At 27.8% G+C, this 16132-nt stretch overlaps 1 protein-coding gene across 4 annotated transcripts in view; it reads left to right on the top strand.

Moving 5' to 3' along the window:
- Positions 1-16132, top strand: part of LOC142328254 (uncharacterized) — a 246896-nt gene that overhangs the window by 153665 nt on the left and 77099 nt on the right. For all 4 annotated transcript variants that reach the window (XM_075371921.1, XM_075371919.1, XM_075371918.1 and 1 more), the window contains one exon: positions 2859-2963. In XM_075371921.1, coding sequence (XP_075228036.1) covers positions 2859-2963 — 105 coding nt within the window. The remainder of the gene's footprint in view (positions 1-2858; positions 2964-16132) is intronic.

Here is a 16132-nt window from a genome sequence, read left to right on the forward strand (position 1 = left end):
TATCGAAGAAACAAATGTGCATTGTTTTAATTTGCTCATTATTGCTTTTTTGGGACGCAGTGAATTTGAAGTGTGCCACTCCTTCGTATGGTGTTTTGTTTTGCCCTTTTCAATTTTGAAAAAGTTTCAATAGCATTCTAACCGAGTTTAACACAAAACGTTGTTCATAATTAGTATCACTCATTTTTGTAACGCACAATAAAAACTCGTTTCACGAAAAGTTTGTTTACGTCTCACGTTGCATCAATATTCTAAAAATATTAATACCCAATATAAATCAGCTGGTCATATAATAACCATATGTTTACTAGTAACTTTAAAGTGGTTGTCAAAAAAAATTGTCTCGTTATTTTAGATCTCTTATATCTATTACATAAAGATGAAAAGGGGTTTTGTTTGTTCGGGATAAACAAAAAACCACTTGATCAAACGCAACCAGATTTTTACCCATGTTTTTTGGGCATAACTGAGAAGGTTTTTTGATGTATTTCATTTAAAAAAATCTCTGAAGAACCAACTGATCGATTGCTTTCACATTTTCAGGATACATTTGTATTACACCAGGGAAGGTTTTAAGCCACAGACCGAGGCTCTTGCTCCCTTGAACATTAATATATGTATTGTTTCTTCACCCCCAAGGAGCGTGAAGTTGTAAATTAAAGATATTCTTTACGGAAAAAAAAAAAGATTAATTCTTTTACTTCATTATTATGGCAAAGAAATAAGTTATGAATTTTTCTGTCAAAAGTGTGTGTACTTTAGTTACTTTAGCTATTGTTATTCTAACCCACCGGGGGTCGGTCCAGTGGTTAACTCTTCAGCTGATTTGGAAGTCGATCTTTCTAACGTTCAAATTCTAGTAAAGGCAGTTACTGTTATACGGATTTGAATACTAGGTAGATGGGAATGGCGACCAAATTTAACTCTTTGGGTGTTCAAGGTGCCGTCCCTCTGTAACACAGGAATGGCGAGTAGTAACACAGGCATTGTCCTTTGCAATGATCTGTATGGATAACCTATTTATTTGTATATATAAATTGTATTTTTTTTATGAAAGTGAAATTATTTCATTTTAGTCCTTGGTTTATAGAACATTTAAAGAACCCAATTATAAAAACTAGTTTATTTTTCAAGAAAAATTGAAAAGTTTTGAAAAGTAGTATATTCTTTTTGTATTGTATAAAACAAGAAATAAAAAACCGTAATAAAATTATTATTGATTGTAATAAAGGAGTTGTCACTCCTGACAACTGAATATACTATAGAAAAAGTAACATATGAAACAGATCGCATAAGTTAACAACTATGGTTACTGCATAATAAATATATTTTATTCTCCTTATGTCAACAAGTATGTATTTTCTTTGTCAGAACCAATTGTTTTCTGAAAAACTGATCTTTTACATACATTATCTGAAGAAATTTTGCATAGAGACATACAATTTCTTCTTCTATAATACTTGTGAGTTAGACTTGTATTTATGTTGTTCAGCATGGTTCAAAATCCATCTAAAAGGAACCCATTTTGGTGGACTATGGTGAACCATTAGTTGGATAAAGACTTACATAATTGGTTATTTTCTGATCTGTTAATGCTGAATGTTAATTCTGTTGGGAACTCATTTTAATTTAAAAGTCTAAAATCCCAGCTTCTAGGAGATGATGCAGATGAAATTCATACTTTTGCTTTTAGAAACAAACATTTTTTTTGTGTAATAAAATATACAATTATTGTTTTATTTATTACTTTTGTCATGTTTAAAGGAAATGAAAGGCAAAATTTTAATTTTAATTGTAATTTTTTAAATAATATGATGTTATTAGAAATATTTGAATATAAAAAATTTACTTATATTATGAATGAGTAATGATAAATGTAGCTTAATAAGAAATCATTCAACAAGAAGTTTATTAGTTTTATTGCAACAGATTACAAAGATGTAGAGTAATTACTTACGTATAATGGGTACTTACGTATTAGCCCATCGACCATAACTATAATGTCCTGTAACTTTGAAAATAGTTCAAAGTTTACGGGATCATTAACATATTTTACGTATTAAATATATAACATTATTGCTTATAAATTAACCAAATTTAACCTAAGCTTGCTTCATTCGCTAACCTCGACTAATTAACAGTAATGTTTTTATTATTTAAATAATAAATAATTGCAATAATTACTGAATTTATTATTTAAATACTCAAAACATTACTGTGTTAATTAAACAAGGCTAGCGAGCGAAGCGAGCATAGATTAAGTTTGGATAAATTTATAAAATAAATAAATATAAATGGTTATAAAAATGTTAGTATAATGGTTATTTCAGGTGATATTAACTACTGTTAATATCACCTACTGTTAATAAATAGCAAACTTTTGGGTTACTACCCAAAAGTTTGCTATTTATTGGTCAATAGACTTATACATAAGTACCGTTGATTGTTATCATCTTTTCTTTACATTACTATTTTCTATGTATTTTTTCTATAGTTAGGTGTGTGTTTACAATTTTATTTTAATTTATAAGTGGCATTAACTTTAATTTTCAGTAACCAAATTCTAACAGCATGGATCTACCTTTGCAAGGTGTTACTTCACCAAATATTGTTAAATTTTAGATATTTGAAAACTGATTTATTAAATATAGCCTTGGAATTTTAATCTTATAAGTTTTAGTTTTACTTTAATCTTCTAAGTTGCTTCTTTGTGAAACATTTGAGGTGGTTTTAAGATATCATTTCATAAGGAGAATGCAACTATCTACCTGTTCCCAGGTTAATATGAAGTTCTCTTTTACAGAAAATGTTTTCAAAAATCTTAAATTTAAAATGAAAAAAATTTTTTTTCTTTTCAGCTAGCCATGGAACACGTGTAGCAGCAATAGCAGCCGCAAATTTTCCAGATCTACCTGAAAAAAATGGTGTTGCTCCTGGGGCACAAATAGTATCATTGTGTATTGGTGAGTAAAATGTCTGAACATCCATTTCCTTCTTTTATTTTATTATTATATTTAACAATTTTAAAGTGAGCAGTCTGTACTGGAATAAATTATTACTTTGGTAATAAGCGAATTAATATTTTTCATATAGAATTATGATCAAATATTGTAAGATAGCAAAATGGTTTTATTTCGTATTGCCTAGTTAATCTAAAATGCTAATAACAAAAAAATGTTACATGAAAAAATCTGGTATTTATTTTGCAGTTGAATGTTGAATGCAGTACCCCAACCGACTCTACCATATCTAGTTTAGTTATAACAGTAGTCATCTTAGATTCTATTTGTAATGTAAAGACAATATAGTTGTAGACAGATCCTGTAACCAAATACAGATTCATTAACTTAAGACAACAAAATTAGAATGTTCTGTTAGGTTTGCAGAGTGGATAGCTATAACATTAGAGTAAAAATTACTAATGTAACTTGCAATTTTCTAATAGGTTGTTTTACAAACAATTAAAACCCATGATTTTTTTTCAATTGTACACAGTTGCATCTACACATGCAATAAGGAGTTAACATCATTCTACACTTTCAAGAAAATAGCCATTAATGTGTCTTTCTTTTTCCTGTTTAGCCTCCGGTAATTACCGTTTAGATAATACTTAAGAGGATGATATGTATGAGTTAAAATGAAGTGTAGTCTTGTACAGTCTCAGTTCGACCATTCCTGAGATGTGTGGTTAATTGAAACTCAACCACCAAAGAACACCGGTATCCACGATCTAGTATTCAAATCCGTGTAAAAATAACTGGCTTTACTAGGACTTGAACGCTGAAACTCTTGACTTCCAAATCAGCTGATTTGGGAAGACATGTTTACCACTAGACCAATCTTGTGGGTTAGCCATTAATGTTTATGACAACAATTAGTACTCTTATGTTAGTGGAGATTAATAATAAATCAAAAATTAAAAATTTCAATAAATTTAGTATATATTTATAGATAGTATAGTATATTATAATATATATATATATATATATATGAAAAACTGAAAAATGAGAAAAAATGAAAAATTGTAATATTGAATTTTTTTTAAAGAAAGATGGTTAACTGCTTCAAAAAGAACACTGCAGCTCTACAAACATAATATGAAGGATACAGTTTAATAAAATGAGCCAAATCATGATTTAGTTGATAGAAACATATTAAAAAATATGATATTTTTATTTTTACAAACTGTTATCGTAAAAATTAATATAAATACATATTAACATAAATTAATTTAACAATAAAAAAAAAAACAAAATAATTTTTCGTAATCTATTAGTGTAAAATGCCCAGAAATAATTCTCATAATAAAAACTCTATTATTACTCAAAAATAATAAAAAACAGAGTGTTTATTATGAGAATTATTTCTAGGCATTTTACACTAATAGATTAAGAAAAATTATTTTGTTTTTTTAAAAACTCTATTATTACTCAAAAATAATAAAAAACAGAGTTTTTATTATGAGAATTATTTCTAGGCATTTTACACTAATAGATTAAGAAAAATTATTTGTTTTTTTTTTTTTATTGTTAAATTAATTTAAGTTAATATGTATTTATATTAATTTTTACGATAACAGTTTGTAAAAATAAAAATATCATATTTTTTAATATGTTTCTATCAACTAAATCATGGTTTGGCTAGAAAATTTAATAAGTTAAAAAATGGTATATGTGCATTAGTAAATAAAAAAAGGAGCAAAACCAGTAAGATTTAAATACATACTTAATAACACTGTTTGGGCTGTAGTCTCTCCTTTGTTATGAGTAAGAACACTCACAATAAAACTAATAATTTAGAAGTGTTTGTGGGATTATAATAAAAAATGCGCTGAAAGAAACTTTGTTATGTTGTACGAGACCATTGCTTTATCTTTTCTGTTTTATGAATGCAAGGATTGGGTTTTCATGAGAAATGAATTTTAAGCTACAAGCCTCTGAAAAGAATTTCTTAAGAGGCCTTAAGAAATGGAATGGAATACCCAGTGAAGATGAGGATTTTACAAGAATTAATATTATTTCCATAATTGATGTAATAACTAATTATAGAGTGATGGAAGGGACGTGTAAGAAGAATTCCCAAACTGTGCGCCATTTGGAAGGAGGAGAGAGAGTGAATGAGAGTGATATTGTGAGAGAGGGTGGTGAGAGAGACAGAAAGAGGAATCTTTGGAATGTCGGAATAGGTCTGCGAGTTTTATTACATTATGAAATGATGATAATGAATTAAAACTGTAAAAGTTCAAGAGTTCAAATGTACAAATAATTTACAGAAAAACAAATTATTTTTAGTTAAACTATTGAAATTGAAACTAAACAGTATTGAAATATTTCTTAACAAACACCAAGATTATAAAATTATAATTTTACTTTGAATATAATAATGATATTAAAAAAATTAAATTTTTATAAGAAGATAAACACAATATTTATAAGAACTAGAATTATCTTTTAAAACATTTTAAAGAAAATAATATTAGATTGTTAATAATAGATGGAAAAATTTCACTCTTGAAACTAAAATATTTTCATTCAAAATAGGAATAGTCTTGAGTAACATATTTGTAATTGATCTTAATTTTCCACTTGAAGATCAATATCTTGAACAAATTCTTCTAAATCATCTGTAAAAGTTTGCCCGTCTTTTGATGTCAAAAAAACTTTTAAAATTATTATGTATCAGTAGGAATGAGTCTCGTTGATTTTAATAAAAGTATAATTTTCACTTTTGACATTAGGCATCAGGCAAAGTTCATTTAATACAAACAAGTTCTGTAGATTATTTTTTAACTATTTTACAAACGTTTACTTTTTGAAAATCATTTGACAGATCATTCTGAAAAAAAGTTGTGCTGCCTTCATCTTTAACTATTTTTATTTCACGGCTTCTCAACCAGTTTACTTTCCTACTTTCCATATCTTTCTGTCTGCAACAGCTTGAAGCAATGGAGATTCAGATTTATTCATTCTGTTAACAGTAAATCTTTCATTTTTTAAATACAGTTTTCTATCAAGTGATGTAGTAGACTATGTCAGCATATAATCTTTGCAGAATTTTCAATTTATACTTCCCAACTTCTAAATCATATAAATATATATATATATATATATATATATATATCTTCTGGTACTAAAAATCAGAACAATATTTTAATATTTTTTATGACCGGTGATGAACCAAGTAGTGTTTTAACAGGAGAACAAGTTTAATACTTTGATTTTGTCTCTGGCAAGAATGAGATCATAAGCGTAGTTCATTAACTGGAGCTTTCATTTTTTTTTTTAAAATATACTTAAGTAAACGCCATCCCACCTTTTGATTCTATGTCCATGTCATCTTTACGCACCAGATACTCTTCGTGCTTCCATCATGAATACCCAAATTGTATAAACTTTATTGATGTTTGTTGTATCATGTTAACTGGTTGACTCATTTTTGTATAACATTAATAGTGTAACCGATTTAAAAGGGATTTTATTGTTAAATTTTTTTGATTCTAAATAGAACAATAAAGCGATTTAATCAGAAATTTTCTTTTTTTAGAATACGACCAACTTTGCTTTTCAACCAGAATATTTTAGATTTAAAAACACCTGTACTTTGTATTTGCAATATACTTCAAAATTTCCCCAAAACGTAACCTTCAAGCTTATATAATTAATTATATCATCTTGAATTTTTGGTTTTATTAATTAGACTTTCAACAAATGAACAGTTAATTATTGAATAAAATAAGTATGTGTGTGAACACGTTTGTCTCTGATTTTGATTTGATTTCAGCATTCTATTAAGCATAGTTAGGGAATTACAAAAATACGAATGGTTGCATTCGGCCGTTGGGTTCTACTCATAATAGCTGTCAAAATTAAAATTTTGTAATAATCATTGCTCAATAATGGTGTAAGCTGTCAAGTTTGTTCAAACACTCTACTGTTAGGTTTACTGAAATGCATAAAATGTATAAATATCAATTTTGTAAGTCAAGTGTTAGACCTCTTAAGTGATGGAAAACTAACTTTTTATTAATTGAAAAAAAAAGACATAAAACTGCCTAACCGTAAGATAAATTATATTAACTTTCCATATGTAGTATAAGCAGAAGTTAGAGAAGAAACATGGTAGATTAAAAACATGGTTTTTTTGCAAACCACAATTCTTTTATCATAGAATATATTATTAATAAATGGTAATACAATACAGTAAAACTGTATCTAAAATCATAATAGCACCCGTATTCTTCTAGTGTCAAACATTCCTGCAATCACAGTGAAGATATTCACTGCAGATATTCAAAATGAATATCTTCAACTTATGTATTCCTCCAAATTTTGATATTAGTGAGAATGATCTTTCTAGTCTGTTCCCCAGATTTCTTTATCCCTAATAATTGGTTATTTGAGTTCCCAACACCATTCATGGGGCTCATTGGCATGTTCTCCTGCAGGTATTATTGTTGATCGACTGAGGCAGAACTTAGATCTCTGTTTATTGAACAATTGATCATGGAAGTTTATGTCATCTTCATCAGGTGCATTTTCTTGCATCGATCTATCAGTGAGTTCAGCAATCTTGCTCCCATGTCTTACATGGTGCGTTTCTAAAATCTTATTTGAAAGTGATCATAGACCGATTGTAATCTCGGTCAATAATAGTGAATTGCCTCAGATTCAGCCATGCTGATGGGTAGTTTAGAAAGTGAACTGGCTCTGATTCAAGGATTCCTTTAGCGATTATGACAAGAACAGTAGTGCGATTCACCAATTTGTGAAGTTTACACACCCAAATCTCGATAGTGCCAATGAATTCATCTCATTAACATCTGGAAAGCCAAGGCAACCTGCTGTTCCTTGATGGGATGATGACTGCAGTCCTGCACTAAGGGACTGGCTTAGGGCTTTATGTAATTTTAATCGAAGACCGACAATTAAATTTCTTTGCGCCTTCTGCATCATGAGAGGCGTTTTTCATTGAGTGTTTAGGTGTGCTAAGCTAAAATCTTGGTTGAATTACGTCAAATTCATTTCTCGTATAACACCATCATCATCTGTTGCATGGAGAAAGGTTCGAACCATGTTTGGATCGGTAGTCATTGCAGTCGATTGGACTGCAAAGTGGCGATAACCTTGTTACTGCACCATTTGATGTACCAACCATATTTGGAAGGTCATTTAGAGCAGTTTCACTTACATCATCGTACTGCCCTGAGTTTGTGAGATATAAAGTTGCAGGTAGAAAATATACAATTGGAAACCGGAAACTCGCAAAATGAATTACATCCTTTTCTTATAATGAAGTACGTATGCTCTGAATAATTTTCATGAAACTTCCCTGGAAATGATAATATTAGGCTCAGTATGTTATCACACCTCTCCGATATTGTACTATGACATCTTTTGTGTATCTATAACAACATTTTCTCTGACCAGGTGTTTCCAAATTCTTGATTAGAGGCATTGGTTATCCCCATACTGAAACCTGGTAAAGGTAAATCATGCCTTCCAGTATCGTTGTATATCCTTGACCAGTACCCTGTGCAAGGTGATGGAACAAGTGGTAAACGATGGTTTACCATGATGGCCTAGTGTGACACCTTTAGAGAAATGCCCTAATTGCCCCAGAACAATGCATTTTTTATCAGGGTAGATCATCCATTGATTAAGTAGTTGCCCTGAAAGTTGCTCTACAAAACAACTTTTTATTTCGCCAATGCCTGGTTCTAGCACAGACCGGTAGACGCAGCGTTTCCAGATCACTCACAGTGTTGGTAACACTCATTACTTTTCTCACACACCTCGTATTTATATAAAATTTTGAAAATAAAGTAGTTCATAATTAAAATTAGGCATAATTCAAACTGAACACAATTCATGGCATATTAAATATACACCAAATATTATTGTTGATAAGGTATGTAGATGATATTATAATCTTATATAACCCGACCCTAAACAATGAACATTTGATCATTTTAAATAAACTTAATAATTACAATTAAAATTTACGTACTAAATGGAAGGTAACAAAAAAATATATTCTTTAGATATTGAAATCAAAATAATATAGTAGAAACATCAGTTTACAGAAGATCCACAGCAAAAATAATATTACAATACATTAAATTCTAACCACCCATGGTCAAAAAAATTAATACATATGAAAACATGATATTTAGAACAATTAATTATACAAAAAAACAGTAATAAATTCATGAAAGAAATATATGAAATTAAACAAATAGCAGCAATGTTTACTGGTTTTGATGGTGAAATTATAGAAAAAATCTATAAAACATAGAATAAAAATACCAAAATTCAACAACAAAAAACTAACAGAAAGATTAATAATAACTTAAACCTAAAATACAATTACACAAAAATATAATAGAAAAAATATTAATGTACATGATAAAAATAATTATAGAAAAAGCATATAATCCAAATAATCGCATTATAAAATATATTAAAAAAATAACAATAATAAAAGTAATAGAGAGAAATTGAGAGGTATATCCAAAAAATGTAATAATACTTCTTTTTCTTTGGTTAACAGCCATTAGGCTGGTTGGCAGCAGCTCTCCACTCTTCGCTTATCAGCCTTTATCATTAGCTCCCAGTAAGAATCACAGTTCATATCGTCCATTATCTGTTTTATGAACTCCAACCGAGACCTTCCCTACAATTTCTCCCTTCTATCTGTATTTGTATCACCCTCTTAATGTGTATTAGCTCAGCTAATACACATTAAGAGGGTGTAATGAAGTATTTCTTAAATACTTCATTTGACACTTTTTCCATCCGATTTATCTTCATCATCCTTCTGTAATACCAGTATTGGCAAAACCAATACTTATTTAAAAAAGATTTACAGAACATACACAGCATACAAAACCAAAAGAGAAGTATATTTAATGTAGTTGACCGTTTGTTAGAATACAAATATAGAAATATATACAAATATGAAATACATACGTACTGATTAAAATAATTGAGAAATTTTAGATTTATGTAATAATGATAAAAAAATGAAATACTTGAAAAATTTTATATTTATAAATTTAAAATAAAAATATAAAATGATGAATCACCAGATCAGCTTTTGAACATGATGATTTAATTAAAAACATAATAAAAATGCAGTCTAAAACTTGGAAATAATGACATTAGAATAAAGTAAAATATACGTTTTAAAGATAACATCATAACAGTACTGGACAGCAAAATTTACATATATGCTTGTTACATGAGGCATGTTTTTTTTAAGTAAGGGCTGTTTTGATATAAAAATTAAAATAAGAGAAATTAAAAAAAACTTTTATAACAAAATAAATTTACACATATGTAATATTTTGCTACATATTCACAATACATTTTTGATTTCGGCTTACCAACTTTATTATTCAAGAATTTTCCTGCTTGTGATTTAAACCAATTATTTACTTTGTTTTGGAATTCTTCACAACTTCAAATTTCTGCAATACAAGCTTAAATGGAGAAAAAGGTAATAATCACTTGGTGCAAGATGCGAATTCTAAGGTGGATGTTCACAGATTTCCCAATTAAAAATTGTCACAGTTCAGTGGTTTTGTTTGCCGTGTGAGATTTTGCGTTATCATGGAGAAACAAAATCCTGTCGGTTAGTTTCCTGCGCCTTTTATTTTCAATTGAACATCTTAAGTTTTGTAAGCGTTTCACAGTATATATTGCCATTAACAGCTCTTCCACGTTCAAGAAATTCAATCAAGCAATATCCCTAAAAAATCAACAGAAGCTTTTTCATTGAACTTTCTTGCATATACTTTTTGGGCTTTGGGAATGATGATTGCTGCTTTGTTTCAACACTTGAATAAGGTATCCATGTTTCATCACCGGTCGCAATGTGTTTCCATAAATCACCATCTTCATTTTCGTAGTGTCTCAAAAATATTTGAGGTACAGTAAGATGTCTTTGTTTGTGTGTTTCTGTCAACATTTTTTGTATCAATCTGGAACGCAACTTTCTGTAACCCAGTTTTTCAGTTAAAATGTCATAAATTACTGATCAAAAACAAAAGGAAATTCAGTTGATAATTGAGAAGCAGTAAGCTTTCTGATTTCATGGATTTTTGCATTCACATTTTCAGTCGATTCATCGGTGATGACAATCAGAGGCATCCATTATGTTCTCCATCATGAACATTTGTTCTTCTTCCACAAAACAAATGACACCAGTAGCGAACTTTACGTTTACACATAACACCGAGTCTGTAAACATCAACAATTTCTGTATGAATATCAGTAGCAGATTTTTTTTCACCAATAGATCACAAATTACTGATCGTACTTCACAACTCACATGATTATTTATTGTAGCACTCATTTCAGCACGGCTAAACTCAGCAACTAACCGGAGTAATGTTAACCTGTTGTTGCAAACAGATGATTGTTGATATAAATTAACATGCTATACTAGCACCATTTTCCACTACATGTAGTGGGAGCAAATTGAAAATGGCCTTTACTGAAAAACCGCGCTTCCTATTATTCAAAATATAAAACATAATTTCAAATAAATGACAATAGATTTAAAAAAATATGTTTTAATATAATTGATAATTACATTTATTTAATTAAATAGATAATAGAATTTAATACCGACTGAAGATGCAGGATCCTGCAAATATTGATTTTTGAAATTTATATAACTTCAATTTATCTATCTATTAACTTTGTTTTGGTGGTTAAAATTTAATTTAATAAAATATATATATAAAATTTCTCTTTATCAAAAACTGCTAGTTGTCTAAGCCAAAGAATGCAACCTTGTGATCCAAGAAGCTGCAATTTTTAAGTTACCTTTAGAAATATTGTTCTATGTTTTTGCTTCTTATTATTTGGTTACTACTTTTTTTTTTAAGTTTTTTTTTTTAATAGTGTTTTGTATTATTTAATTACAACTAAAGATATCTTCTTTTGGAGGCACAAACCTTTTTAAATTCACTTCTCTCATTAATATAATTCAGTATTTTAGATCACGTTAAGGACCGTTATAAATAAAAATTAGGGCCCTGCTCTGTAGTATTAATTTTTATGTTTCACTTCTCTCATGAATACTACCTGTTTTTTTTTTTTTGTGAAATTTAAACATAATTAGTTATTAGCCTCTCCTTAATATGCTTTCAGTTTACAAAAAAAAGCTACCGTGCAACAAATTCACTAACTGCTTTGAAATAATAATTATTTAACTATAATTACTTCATACATTTAATGTAGATTCCATTTAGAAATTTGAAATATGGTAATGTTTTTACTTTTAGGATCCTACTTGAACAATATTCTTGTTCCAATCAATTTTGGGTTACTTACAAATAATTTATTTTATTCCAAAATTATGATAAAATAAATCCTTACTTTAAAACTAATTAACAAAGTCACATGTGTGCGAGTATGTTCATATGCGAGTGTATGTGTGTATAAGAAATAACTTTTTAAATGTTCATATGATGTTAGGTTACATCTAGGGAAGTAAAAAATTTATATAATATAATAAAACCAATTACAATACTGATGTTTAGATTTTTCAGTTATTATTTATTATTGTAGTAAGCCATAAATCTTTTCATTTTGGATGTTTCCTGTTATTGTTTTATAATTACCAGTAATTTTAAATTAAACAATCGATAATTTCGTCTGGCTGTTTTATATGGGTTAACAGAGAAATAGGGGATTGGGGGTTGTACCTAGCTGCTTTTAATTTTTTCAGCAGGAATCCTTGAAAGGCATTTAATTTTATCAGTAGTGTTATTACCACAAATTTTGTGGCTTCAACTAAATCAGATAATGATGTTTATTTACACATACATAATTTAATCTTATTAACTTTAAAAAAACCTACATTCTTAATTCAGCCCATACATATTTTTATTCTGCTTCATCAAACCCTACTCACAATGAAACAGGACAATATCAGTTATCCTTTTTATTTTTCTAGATAATTTAAATTGAAAATTTTTTAAACAAGAAATTATACTGACTATAAAACATTTAAAAATGTTTTTTATTGTTTTATTATTGCAAAATACTGGATTGATATATTCTATGTACGTATTGCCTGAGGTAATCTGAAAAAATTAGAAGTAGTTTTATCCTAAATATTCCAAAAAAGATCTTCATAGTCTTCTATTTTAGATAGTCTTAGCACTTGCTAACAGACTTTATTTTTACATTATTTTCTGCATATTTATTATTATTGTTAATATTATGTTTCTGAGTTTAGTTTTTCTTGCCTGTGGCTTGGTTACAGGTAACAGTTTTTGTAGGCTTATATAATTTAAAAAAATAAATAAAATCGACATAAAGAAGGTTCTAAGATATAAAATGTATCTTTTTCTAATCATTTAAATAAAAATTTTTGAAGCTAGTATCTAAATTATATAAGTTAATTTTTTATAATTTGGTGTTGACTTCTAAAAATGGAAATTATAGAAAAATTGAGTAAGTATCATTCTTTTTATTAGTTTTTTTAGGTTGTTTTGTTTTATTTACTTATTCCTTTTTAATAGTTAATTAGAATTCTACATTATTATACCCGCTCCCAATTTTTTTCTAAATTGCTTAAATTCACGTTGCAGATTATCATTAAAATAATTTTCTTAATTAACTAGAAATCATTACTGCTTTCAGTCAGAATTTCAAATATATATGGGTAACAGTATCAAAGCAGGTTGTTGTCAAGTAGCATTGTTAAGCAATTGATGCAGTCGCAACTTAAAAATTATGAAAAGGAGGTAGAAAAAACATATAATTATCATAACACAATATGATCATCAGAATAGAATTTTTTTCTTTCTTTCTGAATTTTGAACTATTGTCTTCTAATTACAATAATACATTACAATAATCATATGTGATTCAAATAATTTTTTTTAATAAATTTTTATAAACCAGTTACTTAGAACTTAATATATTTCTTTTTTTATTATGGTAATTGTTGATTCTTTTATCGCTAAGTAATATACCTTCACTGTCAGTTATGTTATTTTATTTGCATTTACTTTAGGAAAACGTACTTAATTGCTTGGTTATATAATGTGGGTTATAAAAGTTCTTATTTTAGTTATAGTTAATTTTTTTTTGCAAAATAATATCATTTTTACATATATCTTCTAGTTATGCAATGTTGTCAAAATGTTTGTGCTTCTCAGGTAATATATGTCAATAAAATTTAAATGTGATAAGTGAAATTAAAAATTTTTACATGACTTTATTATTTCATTTTTAATAAGCCAGAAGTAACTTTAAATTTCTTTCTGTTTTATGGTTTACTTAATAAAATTGGGCATCTGATATGAATTTAGTATAACAACTTATAAGCGCTTTAAATTGTCTACTTTACAAGATGCCTCCACTTCATTATCCAAAAGACAAGTTGTTGTAAGATTTAAGTAAGAATTATTATAATGAGTTTTATTTACATGATAATTAGAATTTTTTTATCAATCTTGCATTTTGTTTTTTTGTGTTTTTTTAATTTAACACTATTTTTTTTGTTTTTTAATTAGTGGGTTTTTCTTTTGAATTTTTTTGTTGATCTAGCTGTTTGAATATTTATTAAAATCTGTATTATTCTACTCTGTTTAGGAGATTAAATTCTTAATGAATTACAGTTTTTGATTTCACAAACTGTAAGTGTGCAATCAGTGTATCGTTTATTATTGTTTTTTACATGTTTTATTTTCTGGGCAATATTTTGGGCTAACTCCATGCCACCCAGAAAAAAAGTAATTTAAAATATTTAATTTCATAGTTGTATCTAGTTTATTAACTTTACAAAATAACTTTTCTAAATTAATTATCAATTCCTGTTACTTTTTTCAGTATGTGCTTAATAAAAAAAGAATTTTAAGTTATCTGTAAGTGTAGCTACTATATTAAAGTTTATAATAAGGCTTCATGTTTTTGTTTGAAAAGTTATTTCCAGATTTAATAAGTTATTATTATACTTTTTTATTTTTCACTTAATGTTTCGTGTAGAATTTGCTGTCTTTACATTTTTTTTTTTCATGACACGTCTATGAAACATGAGTTACTGCAACTTGAAATAGACATCATTTAATACTACTGTAAATTAATTTTGGTTACTCTATTTAGAATAGAATAGACAGTGTTGTTTATATCATATATTTAAAATGGAGGAAATGTTCCCTGTTTTATTTTGATCATTTTTTGTTGTATGAAAAGAGTTAAAAGTAAACATTATCATTTTAGATGATCTAAGTTTGAATTACATATTGTGCATCTACATGTCCATGTCATATTAGTCATGTTATAGTCCATGCCGTGAAATTCATACATGGGTGGATTTAATTAAAAGTGCCCTTTTTATGTAGTATTAATAGTTAATTAATTTCCTTTATTTCTTAATATTTTTATTATTTTCATTTTGGTAGTGCAAATTTTGCCCAACAATAGTCACCGATTCACTTTTCTCAGTTTTTCAATTATAACTTCTGTTGTAGTGAAAGAGATATGTTTTTACATTCTTTATAATAAACTTTATAATAAAGTTAAAAATGTTCAAGAAATCCATGTGATAAAACAAAATTAAATGACATATGAACAATGAAATCATATCCAAATCTATTACATTATAGTTATAATAAGTAATCCCTTTTTTAAAGGATTAAATTGGATTCTAAGTCAACACAATTATACCAACAGACTTATAGGGATGAATAATCTTTGAATTCAACAGCAAAAATAGCAAAAGCAGAATCATTATCTTGAAAGTATCTATTAACGCATAAATGTAGAAAATGCTGAGTAATAGTTTTGAGAAATAGAAATTTTCTATTTTAAAACAAAAGAAGAGTTGTAAATAACTAACTCTTTGGTTGTAATTTTGGCCTTTCTTTATAATCAAAGAGTATTCAGCATTTTTCAACCATTTGCAGCATTTCATGGCATCATGAAACTTCAATTCGGACATGTTGAAATGCAATTCTTCAACAGACCAAAATTTTTCAATTTGTTGTTGAACATCTTCTGATGATGCAAGACAGCAGTGTAGGGATGGAACATCCGAATGTGAAGACTCTGGTATCTTTCCGGATATTATCCAACCTAAGGAAGTTTTTTGCAGGATAGGATTCCCATCT

The sequence above is a fragment of the Lycorma delicatula genome, chromosome 7 (genome assembly GCF_047948215.1).
Source record: "Lycorma delicatula isolate Av1 chromosome 7, ASM4794821v1, whole genome shotgun sequence".
Lineage (NCBI taxonomy): Eukaryota > Metazoa > Arthropoda > Insecta > Hemiptera > Fulgoridae > Lycorma > Lycorma delicatula.